The 21,205-nt window shown below is 42.6% G+C and overlaps 1 protein-coding gene across 1 annotated transcript in view; it reads left to right on the top strand.

Moving 5' to 3' along the window:
- The window catches only part of SKAP1 (src kinase associated phosphoprotein 1), a 413,802-nt gene that overhangs the window by 2,941 nt on the left and 389,656 nt on the right, over nucleotides 1–21,205 (top strand). The window contains exon 2 of the mRNA XM_038754037.1: nucleotides 16,837–16,942. Within this exon, the coding sequence (XP_038609965.1) occupies nucleotides 16,837–16,942 (106 nt within the window). The remainder of the gene's footprint in view (nucleotides 1–16,836; nucleotides 16,943–21,205) is intronic.

A 21,205-nucleotide genomic window follows, 5' to 3' on the forward strand; every position in this document is an offset into this window, starting at 1 on the left:
GAGAGACAATCCCTGTCCACATCAGGCTTACAGTCTAAAAGGGGGGAGACAGACACGAAAACAAGAAAACAGGCATCAATATATATTAATAAAATTATAGATATATACACATCAAAACAAGTAAATGGGCATTAATATAAATAAATATAATTATAGCTATGTATATATATACACAAGTGCTGTAGGGTGGGGGGGTAGTGAAAAGGGAGCAAATCAGGGTGACATAGAGGGGAAGGGGAGCTGTGGAAAAGGGAGCTTAGTCTGGGAAGGCCTCTTGGAGGAGGTGAGCCTTCAGTAGGGCTTTGAAGGGGGGAAGTGTGAGGAGTTGAGGAGGAAGGGCGTTCCAGGCCAGAGGTAGGACGTGGGACAGGCGAGAACGAGGCCCAGTGAGGAGGTTTGCAGCGGCAGAGGAGCGGAGGGTGCGGACTGGGATGGAGAAGGAGAGAAGGGAAGTGAGGTAAGAGGGGGCGAGGGGATGGAGAGCTTTGAAGCCAATAGGGAGGAGTTTTTGTTTGATACCCAGTATCTTCGTCCTGGTCTTGCCATTTGCCTTCTGGGTGACTTTGGTCAAGTCACTTAAATGGACCTGATTTCCTCATCTGTAAAATGGGGTTTAAATACCTGTTCTCCCTTCTACTTAGACTGTGAGGCCAGTGAGGGACAGCAACTGTGTCTGATTGGGTTGTATCTTCTCCAGTGCTTGGTGCAGGGCTTGGCACATAGGACGTGCTCAAAAGACTGGGAGCTTATTGTGTGCAGAGACTGTGTCTGTTATATGGTTGTGTTATACTTTCCCAAGCGCTTAGTACAGTGCCCTGCACACCATGAGCGCTTAATAAATATGACTGATTGAGAACAGGCATTTAATCCCCATTTTACAGATGAGGAACTGAGTCCCTGAGAAGTTAAATGGCTTCCCTGAGGTCTTGAAGCAGGCTCATTGGTGGCCTTCAGGGGACTGATTTTGTCCCAAACTTTACCCACAGAGGGTCCTCTCTCCAGAGCAATAGAGCCCCTAGCAGTCTGAGCCTGTAGAACTAAGGAATCCAAAATGTTAAGGGTGTGAACCCCTTTAAAAATTCATACTATGTTGGTAGTCCACATTGGAATTTCACATTTTTTAGTGGTATTGGTTGAGGGCTTATTATGTGCCAGGCTTGTACTCAGTGCTTGGGTAGATACAAGCTAATCAGGTTGGACACAGTCCATGTCCCATGTGGGGCTCACAGTCTTAATCCCCATTTCACACTAACTGAGGCACAGAGAAGTTAAGTGACTTGCCTAAGTGATAGAGCTGTGATTAGAACCCAAGGCCTCTGACTCCTAGGGACATGTTCTTTCCATGAAGCAAAGCTGCTTCTTGGTCTAACACTTACTTGACACTAATGAGCAATAGTGTTATAGGTGAGAATTGGTGGCTGTGAGTTGGCTCTTACAAGATCTGGAATAAGTGTCAGAAGAGAAAACACAAGAAGTACCGTTGAATGATTGAGGAAAACTTGTGTTTTATTTTTCACCTCATGCCCAGTTCTTTAGCATCACATTGCTTTTTATCCAGGCAGCTGCACATTGTTGGAAGAATGAGGCCAGTTCTCCAGACCCTTTGTATCCCAAATTAATGGTGTTGTGGTAGAACTGATCGTATTGCCCTTGGCTAGGTGGTGTGACTTTATGTCTCTTTCCCTCTCTGTGCTTCTTCTGCTCTTCAGTGCATTGAACAGCACTCTAAGTTAACTTACCCTCATGGGGACAATTTGAGGATGAGATGCATCTACAGTGCTTTGAGGTGCTTGGAGACCAGGTCTCTCAGAATATAAAGTAAAATGCCCCCTCGGGAAGGGGCACTGAGGACTCGGGGTCCCAGCCCAGCCATGCCACCGGCCCCCCAGGGTCACATGGAGCAAGTTGAGAAGCAGCGTGGCTCAGTGGGAAGAGCCCGGGCTTTGGAGTCGGAGGTCATGGATTCGAATCCAGGATCCACCACTTGTCATGTGACTTTGGGCAAGTCCCATCGCTTCTCTGTGCCTCAGTTACCTCATCTGTAAGGTGGGGATTAAGACTGTGAGCCCCCAGTGGGACAACCTGTTCACCTTGTAACCTTCCCAGTGCTTAGAACAGTGCTTGGCACATAGTAAGTGCTCAATAAATGCCATTATTATTAAGTATTATTTATACTGTATTCCTGAGGCTTCTCTTGCCACCAGCCCCTGGCCCACGTCCTGTCTCTGGCCTGGGGACCCCTTCCATCCTCAAATCCGACAGACAATTTTTCCCTCCACCTTCAAAGTCTAATTGAAGGTACATCTCCTCCAAGAGGCCTACCTAGACTAAGACCCCTTTTCCTCATCTCCCACTCCCTTCTGCGTCACCCTGACTTGCGCCCTTTACTCTCCCCCAAACCCCAGCACCACAGCACTTATATATATAATCTGTGATTTTATTTATTTGTATTGATGTCTGTCTCCCCCCCTCCGCCTCTCTAGACTGTGATCTCGTTGTGGGCAGGGATTGTCACTGTTTTATGTTGTATTATACTTTCCCAAGTGCTTAGTACAGTGCACACAGTAAGCGCTTAATAAATGTGATTGAATGAATGAATGTTCCCTTCAAAATAAGAGTACTATCTTGCCACAGAACCAGGACTCTTTAGGTCCCCCTGAATATAAACCCTGTCTGTTGAGGGCTACTTTGCTGCTAGAGTATGATTATCTACTCCTTAGATGCCATCTGTCTAAGTAGGGCTGCACCTTTGCCTTCCTGGCCACATAATAAAATTAATAATGGCATTTATTAAGAGTTTATTATGTGCAAAGCACTGTTCTAAGCGCTGGGGGAGGTTACAAGGTGATCAGGTTGTCCCATGGGGGGCTCACAGTCTTAATCCCCATTTTACAGATGAGGTAACTGAGGCCCAGAGAAGTTAAGTGACTTGCCCAAAGTCACACAGCTGACAAGTGGCGGAGCTGGGATTTGAACCCATGACCTCTGACTCCAAAGCCTGTGCTCTTTCCACTGAGCCACGGTGCTTCTCTTCACATGGACGTAACCTAGACTGTAGGAAAGGCAGTTCGCTATAGTGTCAACCATCTTTGCTCCAGGAAGCGCTTCTCTACCTAATCTAAACCTCTCCCGCTTCATTTACAGACTTCTATTTTCTCTCATGCTGCAAAGGTTAAATGTTTCCGTTTCCCCTCCAACAGACTCTGCATGGCAACGGCTCCCTTCATTCTCTTGCTGCGTCCTATCCGGGGGACTGAGGGACAATTAATATACAGTTGATCTTTTGCTGTTCTGAATCTTCTTTCATGGCATTGGACTCTGGTCGCTAAAGGTTCTAAGCACCTTTGCTTACTGTATGAAAATAGCTGTTAAATAAGGAGCACAGTCTCTTCACTCTTCTCCCAGCCCTCCTTTCTGTTGCCTCATTTAAAGATGCAAAAAGATTTTTTACCTCCGTAGCTGTCAGCAAACAGAGAAAATGTAGTGTACCAGCTTGTTAAAACTAAGATTCCGGCTTGCTGTGTTACCGTCTGCAGCCAGAGATGCAAAATTCCTTTTTTTTCCTTTTTTTTTTGCTCTCAGGTATTTGCAGTGGAATTCAGCCCCTCACATTTTTGATGTGCAGTACTTTATTGTTCAGAACTGACACTTTTGTAAACACCTCATTTCTGCACCTGCCACCTTCCTTTAACTTAGATTATTTTCTTGTTAGCTGCCTGTTTTTAATTGAAGTCTTCAGATCTCCTTCTAAAGTGTAGCCTTTCTTTGCTGACATGTAGAGCAGGCTATGAATGGAGATTAATTGCATGTCACATACTTCTGTATCAAGCTTACTGCATTTTCACAATCTCTGGGGTGCTTGGGTCTTTACGAGGTGTGGTTCGAGATTACAATTAAAGGAGTTTAGCAGGTTAATATTTTTATTTAATGGAGTATCTTGAAAAGTTTACGATCCATTTACCAAAAGTAGCAAATAAGGAAGACATATGATAATAATAATAGTATTTGTTAAGCACTTACCATGTGCCAGGCACTGTTCTGAGTGCTGATGTGCTGAAGAAATGAGTACTTTTAATCAGGTGGTCAACAGGATTTATCGAGCGCTTGCTGTGATGTGCCTTGCCACAACGAGCTTATGGTCTAGAGGGAGAGAAAGACATTAAAGTAAATTATAGATATGTACATAAGTCCCATGTGGCTGAAGCGGATGGTGGTGAATACCGAGTGCTAAAAGGGAGACAGAATAGAGGAAATGTTTATACTGGAAATGTTAAACTTTTGCTGTACTTTTGATGTTTACATATTGATCAATGAATCGGTGGTATTGAGTGCTTATTGTGTGCAGAGCACTCTACTAAGCACTTGGGTGAGTGCAATATAAGTAACAAGAATTGGTAGACACGTTCCCTGCCCACAGCTAGTTTACAGGGAGACAGATGTTAATATGAACAAATAAATTACGGATCTGTACCCAATGCTGTACGTAATGAGAGCCGAAAATAGAAGTCAGAAAAAAATAATTGTGGTATTTGTTAAGCACCGTCCTAAGTACAGGGTTAGATACTAACTAGACTGTGAGCCTGTTGTTGGGTAGGGACCGTCTCTATATGTTGCCAACTTTTACTTCCCAAGTGCTTAATACAATGCTTTGCATACAGTAAGCACTCAATAAATATGATTGAATGAATGAAATACAGGTTGGGCACAGTCCCTGCCCCACATGGGGCTCAGATGAGGTAACTGAGGCCCGGAGAAGTGAAGTGACTTGCCCACAGTCAAAAACAGATAAGTGGAGGGGTTAGGATTAGAACCCATGACCTCCTGACTCCCAGACTAGTGCTTTATCCACTATGCCATGCTACTTTTCAAGCTTCTTTAGAAGCTCACTGGGTCCTGGTGAGAAGCATGTTGATATCTTTCTATAATCCTGTGTTACCTCTTAAATTAAAATGTGAAAAATATAAACACAGAAAATGTAAACATTTCATGTAATAAAGAAAAAAGGGCTCTGGAAGGTTTAAAATAATTTGTGTGGGAAGGGGTTTTATAGGCAATTTATAAGCAATGCATACTTCGTTTTTCTCAGGTTTGAAAACATTTTTTCCATGATTTGGGCAAACATTGAGGTAGTAAGCATCTTGGACAAATATAGCTTCAGCAGTGGTGAATCCTCAGCTAGATGTTGTGAGACGAGCAGAATAGAAATAGTAACAGTACCATATCAGTAAATAAAATACAGTACTGATAAGCAAAATGATGGTTTGCTCTTGCTTTATTGAAGGAAGAGGAAATAATCAAGGTCTGTTTGTCACATAACCTGATTCCAAATATGAAAGTTATCTTTCTGTAGCTTGTGATAGTCGCCCCTTGAAAACAAAACAGTTGCGAGCATTGGCAGTTGGCACGATCTCTGTTTCACAGATATAAACTTAATCAGGTCCTTCATTACAATTCTAGCGAGGCATTGAAGGAAGAGCCTAGGAATAATGAATGGAAGGGATGTGGGATAAATATTTTCCTGTTTAATATTTTCCTGTTTAAAGTGGGAGCCCTTTTCTCTTTACAGGCCTTTTTCCTCAGCATCCTGTTTGTGTCTGACATTCAAATTCATTCATTCATTCAATCACATTTATTGAGCGCTTACTGTGTGCAGAGGACTGTACTAAGGGCTTGGAAAGTACAATTCGGCAACAAATAGAGACAGTCCTTACCCAACAACGGGTTCACAGTCTAGAATTGGGGAGCCAGACAACAAAACAAAAGGGGAAGCAGCATGGCTCAGTGGAAAGAGCACGGGCTTTGGAGTCAGAGGTCATGGGTTCAAATTTTGGCTCTGCCACTTGTCAGCTGTGTGACAGCTGTGTGTGGGCAACTTCTGTGTGCCTCAGTTACTTCATCTTTAAATTGGGGATTAAGACTGTGAGCCCCACGTGGGACAACCTGATCACCTTGTAACCTCCCCAGCGCTTAGAACAGTGATTTGCACATAGTAAGCACTTAATAAATGCCATTATTATTATTATTATAACAAAACAAGTAGACAGGCATCAATAGCATCAATATAAATAAATAGAATTATAGACAAGGCACCCAAATCCTTTTATGCTGAAGCCCAAGAGGGGATCAACAAAACCACTGGTGTAGTGATAATCCGTATTTTAAATCAGACTGTTAAATGCCGCTAGGTCCTTTGCTTTCTAAGGTGTTTTAGGCTGTTGTTAATCACTTGCTGATAAACTGTAGTCCTGCAGCCCACCAGGAAATCTCATTTTGGAATTTTGTGTCCCAATAGATTCATTCATTCATTCAATCATATTTGTTGATGCACTGTGCTAAGTGCTTAGGAGAGTACAATATAACAATAAACAGATACATTCCCTGCCCACAATGACCAGATTACTTTTTTCTTTCAGCTGTTTTAGTTAAAGCGTTTGAGGGGAGCATGTAGACTGCCTGAAGTCCTTCCCACTCTGGCTCTGGGCAAATGTCAGACACAAGATGCCCTCCTCATCTTATTATGGTTTCTGATAATTTTCAGGATTTGAAATATATTTATTTTTTTAAAATCTAGTGGGAAACCAGTTCTCCTAGGTATCAACTCCAGGGGAACAACAGCACTTAGTACAGTGCTCTGCACACAGTAAGCACTCAATAAATACGATTGAATGAACAGAGGTGATCTTCCCTACAGCTTTATTTTTAAAAAAAATATGGTGTTTCTTAAGCACTGACTATGCGTCAGGCACTGTACTAAGGGCTGGGATAGATACAGAGTAATCAGGGTGGACACAGTCCGTGACCCACCTTTTTTTTTAACCTAGTGGGCAACTATTGCTCTTAGCTATCAACTCCTGGGGAGCAACAGAGGTGGCAACTTAGTAAGTGCTTAGCAAATATAACAAATATTATAATTATCCATTATTGTAATTATGCCCATAATTAATTCTTTTCTTTTTTAATGGTATTTGTGGCTCTAATTATTTATTCCGTTTTTGTGGTTTTATAGATGGTGTAATAATAACAATTGCGGTATTTGTTAAGCGTTTACAGTGGTCCAGGCACTGTACTGAGCACTGGGGTAGATACAAGCCAGTCGGGTTGGACACACCCCCTGTCGCACATGGGGCTCACAATCTTAAGCCCCGTTTTATAGATGAGGTAACTGAGGCACAGAGAAGTGAAGCGACTTCCCTAAGGTCACCCAGCAGACAAGTGGTAGAATTGGGATTAGAACCCATGACCTTCTGACTCCCATGCCTGTGTTCTATCCACTAGGCCACGCTTCTTCAAATAAAAGAAGAATAAAATGATAATTAAATAAAAGAAGAATAAAATGATACACGTAAGGATCTAGTGCTTACGGTGTTTGTAGGAATAAATCAATAATATCTACATTTAAAGGAATCATGAGGTTTAATGAATGTATTTGTAAAGCATCCTGAGGACCTGAAGTGAAACACAAGTGTTCTCCATTTTTTCCAGGTTGTGGCCTCATTTTCAAAATTAGAAACTCTTGTGGCAACACTTGGTGATCACATCTGGACCCACTGTGAAAGTGTAGATTCAGGTTTTGTTTTTCAGTTCCTAGAAATAAAGAAATTAGAGGTTCTGAAAGTATACCAGAGTAGCACGTAGAGTCTGTGGCCTAAAGAATTTCTTGATGATCTTGAGGCCCTGCTTCAATTCTCCCATCCTTCTTACAGGTTTAGAAACATTTATAAGGTTATATTCCCATTGCAAACACATATTTGTCATTATCATTGTCAAAAGTGTGGGCATTGTTACTGTGTCTCGATTGTTTCTGCAAACATTTTCCCAAACTGTTCTGTGAGTGGCAGTGGCCTCTGGAAATGTATATATATATATTTTAAATGGTCATTCCTACTGCCCCCAACCAGACATTTGTTTCACTGAGTTGATTGAACAAACATTCCAGATTGAAACATTTATCAGCAAGTGAAATAACTGTTTGTGTTTCGGGGAAGCAACAGAGCAAAATGGATGTTTGCTTCTTTTGTTTCTCCAAAACATCCATTTTTATTTTGTCAGTGTAAAGCCAGTAGCATGCATTCAATGAAACAATATCACTATTAATTGGCATTTGCGAATGACAGGAATGGGCTGCATTTTCCTTTTTTGATTCTGATTTTTCTAGTTCATCTTTCAAATGTGGTCCATAAAATGCAGTTTTCCTTTAGATAATGCAACCTATGGATAGTAAAAAACCAAACAACAACTTGGGCCTTCAAAAATTTTTACCGGCCGGCAAGTCAACAGCCCAGTGGCCTCACTCATGTTTACCAATGATGTCCCCACCTTGTCCTAATCAATCAGTCAGTGCTATTTATTGAGTATGTACTGTGGGCAGAACTCTTTGGAGCATACAATAGAGGTTGATAGATCTTTCATCTCCTCCTCCTGTGCCCCACTTCATCACTAAGTTACTTATGAATTTCTGGGAAAAGACTTATCAGAAAGTTCATCAAAAGGAGAGGCAAAGTGAATTACATTTTTTTAGGCATGACTGAGTTAATGAGCTGGAGTGATTGTGACAGTTGGCAGTGGCTCACCTCTTTGTTGGTAGAAAATTAGAATAGTAGATTAATACCGTTTTTTCCTCCTGGAATTAATGCACTCTACTTTCAAAAGTGCCCCTCTTTCACCCAGCTGGCAGGTTACTTACCCGACAGGTTATTGACCGATTAATCAGTCGATCAGTTATACTTATTGAGTGCTTACTACGTACAGAGCTCGGTACTAAGCTCTTGAGAAAGTACAATACAGTTGAGTTGGATGTGATCCCTTTCGTTTGTTCATTCACTTGTATTTGTTGAGCGCTTACTGTGTGCAGAGCACTGTACTAAGCGCTTGGGAGAGTACAATGTAACAATAAACAGACACGTTCTATTCCCACAGCAAGCTTACAGTCTACACAGCTTGGGGGCTGGGAAGGGGGGAATGAATAAAGGGAGCAAGTCAGGACAACGTAGAAGGGAGTGGGAGAAGAGGAAAGGAGAGTTTAGGGAAGGCCTAACCACAAGAAGCTTAGTACAGTGCTCTGCACACAGTAAGCGCTCACTAAATACGATTGAAGGAATGAACAAGGAGCTTACAGTCTACAGGGAGAGACTGACAGTGATATAAATTCCCTATAGGGGAAATAGGAAAGTGTATATAAATGCTGTGGGGCTGGGGCATGAAAGTGCTTATGGAGTGCCCGAGAAGCAGCGTGGCATAGAGGATAGAGAATGGGCCTGGAAGTCGGAAGGTCATGGGTTCAAATCCTGGCTCCGCCAATTGTCAGCTGTGTGACTTTGGGCAAGTCACTTCACTTCTCTGGACCTTAGTTCCCTCATCCGGAAAATGGGGATTGAGGCTTTGAGCCCCCGAGGGACAGGGATTTGCTTGTCTCTACCCCAGCGCTTAGTACAGTGCCTGGCACATAGTAAGTGCTCAACAAATGCCTTAATAATGTTTATTACTATACAGCCAAGTGCAGAGTCGACACACAGGGAAGGGCGGTTAGGGGAAAGAAGGGCGTAGTCAGGGAAACCCTCTTGGAGGTGGTGTGATTTGGGAGGGTTTTGAAGGTGGGGAGAGTGGTGGGCTGCTGCATTTAAAGGGGAGGGAGTTCCAGCCTAGATGAGGATGCGGATGAAGCATCAGCGGCGAGGAAGAAGAGGTCGAGATTCGGAAAGTAGGTTGGAGTTAGAGGAGCGGAGTCCTCAGATTGGGTTGTAATAGGAAATCGGCAAGGTGAGGTAGGAAAGAGAGGGAGAGAGCTGATTGAGAGCCTTAAAACTGATGGTAAGTTTTTCTTTGATGTGGGACTGGATGGCCAACCATTGGAGGCTTTTGAGGAGTGGGAATCTCTAATTTTATTTATTTGTATTGATGTCTGTCTCCCGCCCGTCTAGTCTGTGAGCTCATTGCGGGCAGGGAATGTCACAGTTTTTTGTTGTGTGGTATTTTTCCAAGCACTCAGTATAGTGTTATGCACCCATTAAGTGCTTAATAAATACCATTGAATGAATGAATGAATGAATGAATGGGAAGAAATGGACCAATTGCTTTTTAAGGAAAGTGATCGAGGAAGCAGAGTGAACTATAGACTGAAGACTGTAAGCATGCTACGTGCAGGGAATGTGTCTGCTAATTCTCTAGTATTGTAGAGAAGTAGCATGGCTGAGTGGAAAGAGCACGGGCTTTGGGGTCAGAGGTCATGAGTTCGAATTCTGGCTCTGCCACTTAGCTGTGTGACTTTGGGCAAGTCACTTAACTTCTCTGTGCCTCAGTTACCTCATCTGTAAAATGGGGACTAAGACTGTGAGAGCCCCACGTGGGACAACCTGATAACCTTGTATCTACCCCAGCACTTAGAACAGTGCTTTGCTCATAGTAAGCACTTAACAAGTACTATCACTATTATTACTCTCCCAAGAGCTTATTACAGTACTCTTCGCATAGCAAGCACGCAATAAATACAAGAAGCAACATGGCATAGTGGCAAGAGCACGGGCTTGAGAGTCAGAGGACTTGGGTTCTAATCTTGGCTCTGTCACTTGTTGGTTGTGTGACCTCGAGCGAGTCCCTTAACTTCTCTGTGCCTGTTACCTTATCTGTAAAATGGGAATTAAGACTGTGAGCCTCATGTGGGACAACCTGATTACCTTGTATCTACCCCAGCACTTAGAACAGTGCTTGATATATAGTAAGTACTTAACAAATACCACAATAATAATAATAATAATAATAATTAATTATTACATACTATTGATTCATTCATTCTTCCCACAGTACAGCTGCTCTTAGCAGTCCAATTGAAATATGTAAGTAGAGGGAGCGGGCAAGCTGATGAGGTGTTTTTTAGGTGCTGCATGGCTGGTATCAAGTGATATATTTAAATTCATATTTGCCAGAACAGCATTAAAATTCTTCATTTATAGCCGGTAGTAATGCGATCCATTTTAATAGTGAATGCAGTTTGTTCCTGAAATGATCTGTAAATTGTCTAATCTTTTTTAGCTATGGAACATGTTTACAGCTACCGGTGTCCAGTGACCAGGTTCGCTGCTCCTTGCTGATAGCAGACATTTGAGATTCTGTTGTAAAAGCTTTATCATCTGGAATGTTGAGGACCGGATTTATGGATTTTCTGAATAATTGAATTTTTTCTATTAATTGATCCAAAATAGTTACATTTATTATCTTCCCTGTAAATGAGATGACATAAAGTCGACCTCTTGCTAACGCCTCCCGCCTGCCTTGAAAGAGCATGGGCTTGGGAGACAGAGGTCATTGGTTTGAATCCGGGCTCTGCCACTTATCAGCTGTGTGACTTTGGACAAGTCACTTCACTTCTCTGTGCCTCAGTTACCTCAGCTGTAAAATGGGGATTAAGACTGTAAGCCCCATGTGGGACAACCTGATTACCTTGCATGTACTCCAGTGCATAGAACAGTGCTTGGTACATAGTAAGCAGTTAAAAAATACCATGATTATTGTTATTATTATTGTTATTCCCCTTTGTATCCGACAGACCTTAACTCTCCCTTCCTTCACAGCATTTCTGACATTCCTTCTCCTTGAGGTCCTTCCCTCATGAATCTCTCATTTGCCCATCCTATTTTCCCCTCTACTGCCTCTTCAATGGAAAAGAAACAAATAACAACTGTCTTCACATTTTTTTTTAACGAGGGAGAAATGTGGCCATTTCTTTTCGGTGCTTTGGAGGGCTTTATTCCCTCCTATCTGTCTTGAAAACCTAGCAGGAACCTGGAGTTGTAGAAATGAATATAATCATGTTCTTTTCCATCACTTCAAGTAATTTTGGGGAGTTACAGTCAGGAAGAGAAGACTATTTTTACCGTCACTGCATCACTATAATCCGCCCTTTCCTCTCCATCCAAACCACCACCACGTTAATACAGTCACTCATCCTATCCCACCTAGATTACTGCATCAGCCTCCTTTCTGACCTCCCAACCTCCTGCCTTTCCCCACTCCAGTCCATACTTCCTTCTGCTGCCTGGGTTATCTTTCTACAGAAACATTCAGGACATGTCACTCCCCTCCTCAAAAATCATTTCAACACTTCCATGTCACCCATGCACTTCAATCCCCTGTAGACTGTGAGCTCTTTGTCGGCAGAGACTGTATCTGTTGTCTTGTGCTCTCCCAAGCACTTGTACGGTGCTTTGCACACAGTAAGTGCTCAATAAATATGATTGGATGAACGAATGAATGAATCTTCACCCGCTGGAAAGACCCCCAATAAACTCATTTATGTATCTTTGTATACTGTTCCTTACTCCACCCCGAATTTTATTTTAGTGTTGGTCTCCCCTGCCTAATTGTTAACTCCTTGAGAGCAGGGATAGTTCTCATTAACTCTATTGGCCTCTCCCAAGTTTTTTTAAAATTATTTTTTATGGTATTTGTTAAACGCTTACCAGGTGTCAAGCACTGTTCAAAGCACTGGGGTAGATACAAGATAACAGGCTGGATACGGTCCCTGTTCCTTAAGGGACTCACAGTCCAAGTAGGAGGGAGAACAGGTATTGAATCCCTATTTTGAGGTTGAGGAAACTGAGGCACAGAGAAGTTAAGTGATTTTTTCCCAAGGTCCCACAGAAGGCAATAGGCGGAGCCTGTGTTAGGAGCCAGGATTTTATATACTATAGAGCTGTGCAGATCTAAAATATCTATATATGCAATGTATCTATGTAATATATAGCTATAAATCAAAATCATGTCACCCTGCACAATGGCTTTCCTGATAAAAATGCTTTCTTAGCCCCAGCCTTAATCATCCATCCAAAACTCTTCTTGGTTGTGTTTTAAAAGTGGGCTGTTAAAGGAAATGAAAATTGATGAGACAGGCAGAAAAGGTTACACTATTTTATTCTCCTGAGTTTATTACACTCTCGCAGGTGGTAGAAAGCGGCTACACAAATTTGTTTTGTTTTGTAGCCGGTCTCCCCACTTCTAGACTGTGAGCCCGTTGTTGGGTAGTGATTGTCACTATTTGTTGCCGAATTGTACTTTCCAAGCGCATAGTACAGTGCTCTGCACACAGGGCTCAATAAATACTATTGAATGACTGAATGAATAATGAAGGAAAATTTGTTTTTGCTAATTTAAGGCAGAAGTTTAAATAACAAGAGGTCTTGCAACTAGGTTATTAAACTATCAGTGTCACAATCGGAGGCCACCTAAGGTCACTTTATGATGTAGAGTACCCAAATAGAATTAAATCTGTGAATATTTAAAAAAATACGACGAGGAGAATAGATGTTCAAACCATTTATTTGGGTAAATTCTAGGGAGAGAGGAGTAATTAAGGTCAAAGCAGTCTCTTTTTACACTGTCCCATCTTCTTAGAACAGCTGCCCTCTCCATATCTTCAGTGTATGGTATTTATTGAGAATTTACAGTATGCTGAGCACCGTACTGTATCGGCAAGGCCTGCTTGTCCCCGGAGCAAAACTGATCCAACCCCTACCAAATATGCAAGTGGATAAGATGAAGGATGGAGAGCAGCAATATTAAAAATTTGCCTCTTCAATGGAAAAGAAACAAATAACAACTGTCTTCACATTTTTTTTTAACGAGGGAGAAATGTGGCCATTTCTTTTCGGTGCTTTGGAGGGCCCTATTCCCTCCTTTCTGTCTAGAAAACCTATCAGGAGCCTGGAGTTATAGAAATGAGTATAATCGTGTTCTTTTCCATCACTTCAAGTAATTTTGGGGCATTACAGTCAGGAAGAGAAGACCATTTTTACCGTCACTGCATCGCTAAAATCCGCCCTTTCCTCTCCATCCAAACCGCCACTACGTTAGTACAATCACTCATCCTATCCCACCTAGATTACTGCATCAGCCTCCTTTCTGACCTCCCAACCTCCTGCCTCTCCCCACTCCAGTCCATACTTCATTCCGCTGCCTGGGTTATCTTTCTACAGAAACATTCAGGACACGTCACCCCCCCTCCACAAAAATCTCCAGTGGTTGCCTGTTGACCTACGTATCAAACAAAAACTCCTCACCATTGGCTTTAAAGCTCTCCAACACCTTGCCCCCTCCTACCTCACCACCCTTCTGTCCTTCCACAACCCAGCCTGCACACTTTTCTCCTCTGGTGCCTCTAACCTTCTCACTCTGCCTTATTCTTGCCTGTCTCGTCCCTGACCCCTGGTCCACATCCTACCTCTGGCCTGGAATGCCCTCCCTCCTCAAATCCACCTGACAGTACTCTCCCCCCCTTCAAAGCCTTACTGAAGCCACAACTCCTCCAAGAAGCCTTCCCAGACTAAGCCCCTTTTCCTTATCTCCCACTCCTTCCTGCATCACCCTGACTTTCATTCATTCATTCAATCATATTTATATGTTGCAAACTTGTACTTCCCTAGCGCTTAGTACAGTGCTCTGCACACTGTAAGCGCTCAATAAATACGATTGAATGAATTATGAATGAATTGAGCACTTACTGTGTGCAGAGCATTGTACTAAGCACTTGGGAAGTACAAATTGGCAACATAGAGACGGTCCCTACCCAACAACGGGCTCACAGTCTCTGTGCTCTTCCCCCCTCTCCCAACCCCACAGCACTTACGCATATATCTGCAATTTTGTTTATTTATATTAATGTCTGTTTACTTGTATTGATGTCTGTCTCTCCCCCCCCCCCCCCCCCCCCTTTAGACTGTGAGCTCGTTGTGGGCACAGATGGTCTCTCTTTACTGCTGTATTGTACTTTCCCAAACGCTTAATACAGTGCTTTGCACACAGTAAGCGCTCAGTAAATACGATTAAATTGAATTGAATTTTTTGCATATGAAGGGAAGCAGCGTGACTTAGTAAATAGAGCACCAGCCTGGGAGTCAGAAGGACCTGGGTTCTCATTCTGTCTCCTCCACATGTCTGCTTTGTGACTTTGAGCAAGTCACTTAACTTCTCTGTGCCTCAGATACCTCATCTGTAAAATGGGAATTAAGAGTGTGAGCCCCATGTGGGACAGGGACTATGTCCAACCTGGTTACTTTGTGTCCACCCCAGTGCCTTAAAACAGTGTGTGGCACATAGTAACAAGTACCATTATTAATATTAGCAATAGTATGTCTTAATGGAAAGAGCCTGGAGTGTAGGGGTTGGGTAGGGGGGTCTGAGGATCTGAGAAGCTCCATGGCTTAGCAGAAAGAGCATGGGCTTGGGAGTCAGAGATCATGGGTTCTAATCCTGGCTCTGCCACTTACCAGCCGTATGACTTTGGGCAAGTCACTTAACTTCTCTGTGCCTCAGTTACCTAGAACAGTGCTTGGCACTGCTTAGAACAGTGCTTGGCACATAGTAAGTGCTTACCAAATACCATCATCATTATTATTATTTTGAATCCTGACTAGGCTAGTTACCTATTGTGTGACTTTGGGCAAATCACTTAAGGTCTTCGTGTGTCAGTTCTCTCATCTGTAAAATGGGGATTCAATGCCTCTTCTCCCTCCTATTTAGACTGTGATCCCTGAGTAGAGCAGGGACCTATTCCTACAAAGTTGTTTTCCCATCAGAGGCGTTGCCGTAGCCAGGCAGTTGTTTCTCAGTCAGACAATTGCCAGGATTGACCTTCCAAATCTGCCGAGAGGTGGAGGTGACTCTGGTTTTTCTAGCTGCTCTTGTCTACTTAATCACGCCTTGATGCTGCTGCTGTTTTTCCCACTCTGATCTGTTTAGTTGTGCCATGGATAACTCTCTATTTTCGCATGAATATATAGTGCTTGTGATTAATTGTTGTTGTTTTGTTTTTTCTTCAATTTTCATTTCAAGTTTTTTTTCTTTTCCCATAGTGGTTTTTTTTAAAGTGGAAAAGACCTTCCCTCCCTATCTCTTCTTAGCCAGTCAATCGTATTTATTGAGCCCTTACTGGGTGCAGAGCACTGTAATCAATCAATCAATCGTATTTATTGAGCGCTTACTGTGTGCAGAGCACTGTACTAAGCGCTTGGGAAGTACAAGTTGGCAACATATAGAGACAGTCCCTACCCAACAGTGGGTTCACAGTCTAAAAGGGGGAGACAGAGAACAAAACCAAACATACTAACAAAATAAAATAAATAGAATGGCTATGTACAAGTAAAATAAATAAATAAATAGAGTAATAAATATGTACAAACATATATACATATATACAGGTGCTGTGGGGAAGGGAAGGAGGTAAGATGGGGGTGTGGAGAGGGGGACGAGGGGGAGAGGAAGGAAGGGGCTCAGTCAGGGAAGGCCTCCTGGAGGAGGTGAGCTCTCAGTAGGTCCTTGAAGGGAGGAACAGAGCTAGCTTGGCGGATGGGCAGAGGGAGGGCATTCCAGGCCCGGGGGATGACGTGGGCCGGGGGTCGATGGCGGGACAGGCGAGAACGAGGCACGGTGAGGAGATTAGCGGCAGAGGAGCGGAGGGTGCGCGGTGGGCTGTAGAAGGAGAGAAGGAAGGTGAGGTAGGAGGGGGTGAGGTGATGGACAGCCTTGAAGCCGAGGGTGAGGAGTTTCTGCCTGATGCACAGATTGATTGGTAGCCACTGGAGACTTTTGAGGAGGGGAGTAACATGCCCAGAGGGTTTCTGGACAAAGACAATCTGGGCAGCAGCATGAAGTATGGATTGAATTGGGGAGAGACACGAGGATGGGAGATCAGAGAGAAGGCTGATACAGTAGTCCAGAAGGGATAGGATATTATGGCAGAAACGAGTGTGCATATACACTTTTTTTGAAGAGGAATTATCACCAGCCTTGTAAACTCGCAAGTATTTTTCTCTTCTTTCTAGAGTGAACTTTAATTCTTTTTTCTTATAGATGCTGAAGAGTACCTGGTGGAAGGTTTGCAGAATGAGAACCTCAGTAATAATGCAAAGGAGCAGAGAGACCATATTTTACTTGGCTTTCAGCAAATTAAAACCAGGTTAGTATGAATGCTACCAATTACTCTTTTTTATACTTTGGATGAAATGAAATTAATTTTTAACAATGCATTGATAATCAAAATTCTAGATGATTTGGTCAGTGTTTTCAGCTTCACAGTGTAAGTTCAGCTTCAAACTTGTGTGGAGTGTAATTAGCATATCTTATTTGAGTGAACACTTAGTTGACCCTGTTGATATCTGTTGAATATCCTTTCATTTAGCCAAAAAACTAGTATTGAAAGTCAAAAAGGCCCATTCTGATTTCCTTCCCCATAAATGGGTTATGTAGTGAAGGTGAACTGGTGTAATTTTGGCAATTCTGTCAGAAGTCTGTTTCAATAACTTTTTCTCTGATAGAAAAGTTTCCCAGCATTTCCGTTATGTGTGACTGTGCTGCCATATGGAAATCTTTATTCTCAGATTGCAGGGGGATTTTTGTGCTCATTCATGTGTTTTTTCCTGAGAGGCACTGACCTATTTTTAAAGATGTGCATCTTAGAACATGTGCTTCCAACAGGTGTGCACATGTACCATCTGGGGGAAGTGGGAAATCTTGTTTCATAGCCTATTTCACCACCACCTCCTGCTTGGAACTGTGAAGACATTAAAGAATGGGTGATTTTATTTTTGTGTTATTTGTTGAAGGCTTACTATGTGCCAGGCACTGTACTAAGCACTGGGGTAGATACAGGGTTATCAGGTTGGGCACTGGCCGTATCCCACAGTGGCTCACAGTCTCAATCCCCATTTTACACATTAGGTAATGAGGCAAAGAGAAGTGAAGTGACTCTTGCCCGAGGTCACACAGCAAAGTGGCAGAGCCAGGATTAGAACCCATGACCTTCTGACTCCCAGAATAGGGGCTCTGAATCTGGCATTCAAGTCAATCTTCTCCAGTTCAGCGGGGCTTGGATCCAGAAGCCCTTGCAGATGTGGCTATTTCATGACTTCAACTCTGAGGAGTGATTTCGGCCTTTCAAAATTCCAAAAAAGAACTCCTCACTTCTCACCCAAACCCTGTCCTCTCTGTGACTTTCCCGCCACTGTAGACAACACCAACATCCTCCCAATCTAACAAGCCTCCAACCATAGCATTATCCTCTATGCATGTCTCTCATTCAACCCTCTCAATTTGTCACCAAATCCTGTCGATTCTACCTTCACAACAACACTAAAATCTGTGCTTTCCTCGCTATCCAAACTGCTATTATGCTGATCGAAGCACTTACCACAGCCCGCCTTGACTACTGCTTGACTACTGCTTCAGCCTCCCTGCTGAATTCCCTGCCTCTTGTCTCTCCCCTCTTCAGTCGATACTTCACTCTGCTGCCCGGACCATATTTCTAAAAAAAAAAAAAAAACCCAGCCCATGTTTTTCCACTCTTCCACAACCTCCAGTGGTTGCCCATCCATGAATGAATGAATCCACCTTACTTGTATTTTATGAGTATAAACTGTGCATAGAACATGGTACCAAGCACTTAGGAGAGTGCAATAGAAATAAAAGAGTGATTCATTCAGTCGTATTTATTGAACGTGTAACTGCGTGCCAAGCACTGTCCTAAGCACTTGGGAATGTACAATACAGTAATAACGAGAGACGATCCCTGCCCACAATAAATATTACTCTATTTATTTATTTATTACTCTATTTATTTATTTATTTATTTATTTTACTTGTACATTTCTATCCTATTTATTTTATTTTGTTGGTATGTTTGGTTCTGTTCTCTGTCTCCCCCTTTTAGACTGTGAGCCCACTGTTGGGTAGGGACTGTCTCTATGTGTTGCCAATTTGTACTTCCCAAGCGCTTAGTACAGTGCTCTGCACATAGTAAGTGCTCAATAAATACGATTGATTGATTGATTGAGTGCATAGTCTAGAGGGGTTCTCGTCTGTTTATTGTTATATTGTACTCTTCCAAGTGCTTAGTACAGTGTTCTGTGCACAGTAATCTCTCAAATATGATTGACTGGCTTAAAGCTAATTGTTCGGAGTTTGTGCTTGATGCTAGAGGAATGGGCAACCCTTTGATGTTTTTGAGGAGTGAGGAAGTAAGTGTGCAGAAAGACATTTTAGAAAAATGATCCAGTCAGCAGAGTGAACTGTGGACTGGAGAGGAGAGAAATTAGAGTCTGAGTGATCAGTGAGGAGGTTGATGCAATAGCTAAGTCAGGATAGGTCAAGGCCTGAACTTGTGGGGTAGGTTTTTAAATATTCCATCAGTATTTACTGAGCACTTACTATGTATGAAGCACTGTACAAAGCACTTGGGAGAATAGAGTGCAACAGAATTAGTGGACATAGTCCCTGCTCATAATGAGCTTACGTTGGTGTAGATTTTGGAAATGTGGAGGAAGAATGGTGAGGATTTGATGTCAGACTGAATCCAGGGGGTGAGAGAGAGAGAGAGAGGGAGGGACTGAGAAGGAGATTCATTTATTCAGTCATATTTATTGAGCACTTACTGTGTGCAAAGCACTGTACTAAGTGCTTGGGAGAGGACGATATAACAACAGACACATTCCCTGCCCATGATGAGCTCACAGTCTAGAGATCAAGGATAATGGTAAAGTTATGGGTTTGAGAAATGGGGAATATGGTGATGTTACCAACTGTAATAGGTAATGAGGTGGAGAAGACTTGGAAGGGAAGATGAGTTCAGGTTATAATAATAATGATGGTGTTTAAGCACTTACTATGTGCAAAGCACTGTTCTAAGCGCTGAGGGGGGATACAAAGTAATCAGGTGGTCCCATGTGGGGCTCAGTCTTAATCCCCATTTTACAGATGAGGTAACTGAGGCCCAGAGAAGTTGTGACTTGCCCAAAGTCACTCAGCTGACAAGTGGCAGAGCTGAGATTAGAACCCACGACCTCTGACTCCCAAACCCGGGCTCTTTCCACTAAGCTACGCTGCTTTGAGTTGAAGGCGATCAATCAGTCAGTGGTATTTATTGAGCGCTTACTGTGTGATAGCAGGACATCCATTTGCAGTTGTCCTGGAGGCAGGAGGAAATGTGAGATTACAGAGGAGGTGAGGCAGGGCTAGTGATATAGATTTAGAAGTCATTTGCTTAGAAGTGGTAGTTGAAGCCATGGAAGTCCACATGCTCTTCAAGCGAGTTTGAGCATAAAGTGAAAAGAATATGGGGGACCCAGAAGAGAACCTTGAGAGTTACCCTTAATTAGGAACACCCACAGTCTTTGAGAAGCATATAGTTTTCATCTTTGGAAGGGCATAGGGTGGAATTTTCTTCCCAAGAGTTTTGCTAGAGAACCTCACAAGATGGCCTGCTGTATCTTAATCGATCTTTCCTGCTGGCTAATTAAGCATCAGTTTTACTCAGCAACTTGGGACTCTGTAATTATCAGCCTGGGTTGCCCTGAATAATTGAAGCAAGCAGAAGGCAGAAGGAGGATGGAAGCTTCCTGCAAAATAGGGCTATCCATAATTCCAGGCACAGTGGCACAGTGTGACAAAACAAGCTTCCTTATATTCTACTAAAGTCACTTTGCTCCCTTTGAGATGCCATGTAAATGAAAGTATATCAAACAAAAGGATTTGTTATTCTCATGGGTTACAGTTGGCACAATTTTGTCTTTTAGAGGTTCTAGATGTCAATAGTTATAAGGATGCAATGATTCTACAAAACTGGAATGCTTTTGGTTACTCACTCTTTGGGAAATATATCCAAGATTTACTCTGACTATTTTTTTCTTTAATGGTATTTTTGAGGGTTTATATGAGCAAAGCAATGTACTAAGTGCTGGTTTAGACACAAGACTATAGTAAAAGGAGAAGGATTTGTGGTAGCTGGTTACTGTAATAGTTTTAGCATTACCCCTTTACCTATTATCCATTTTTTTTTCTTAAATGAAACAATTTAGTTGTGTTTGGTGATAGGGAGCAGTTTTGTCTTCTGAGAGCTCTCTGTGGGTTGTGTGGTGGACATACAGGAAATCATCGGCAGAAACTTCAGGAAACATCTGCATTGTTGGAGGGGAGCTTTCAGTTCTTCATCTGTTTGCTGCCAGAAAGATGATGCTCTGTTTGTAATTTCTTAGTCACTCAGATTAGAGCGGACAAACAACTCACACAGGGAGACTTTTTTCAAAATGGAGGGAAGACTGAAACTGGCCCAGGCTGACTCTTCGAAGTCTCCTTTCCTTGCTCAGGTGTTTGCCACACCGTGACCTCTGTTGTTCCAAGACTTCCTCCAAGTGAGATCCTGCAGCCCCATAAAATCTGACTATTACCT

The sequence above is a fragment of the Tachyglossus aculeatus genome, chromosome 11 (assembly GCF_015852505.1).
Source record: "Tachyglossus aculeatus isolate mTacAcu1 chromosome 11, mTacAcu1.pri, whole genome shotgun sequence".
Taxonomy (NCBI): Eukaryota; Metazoa; Chordata; class Mammalia; order Monotremata; family Tachyglossidae; genus Tachyglossus; species Tachyglossus aculeatus.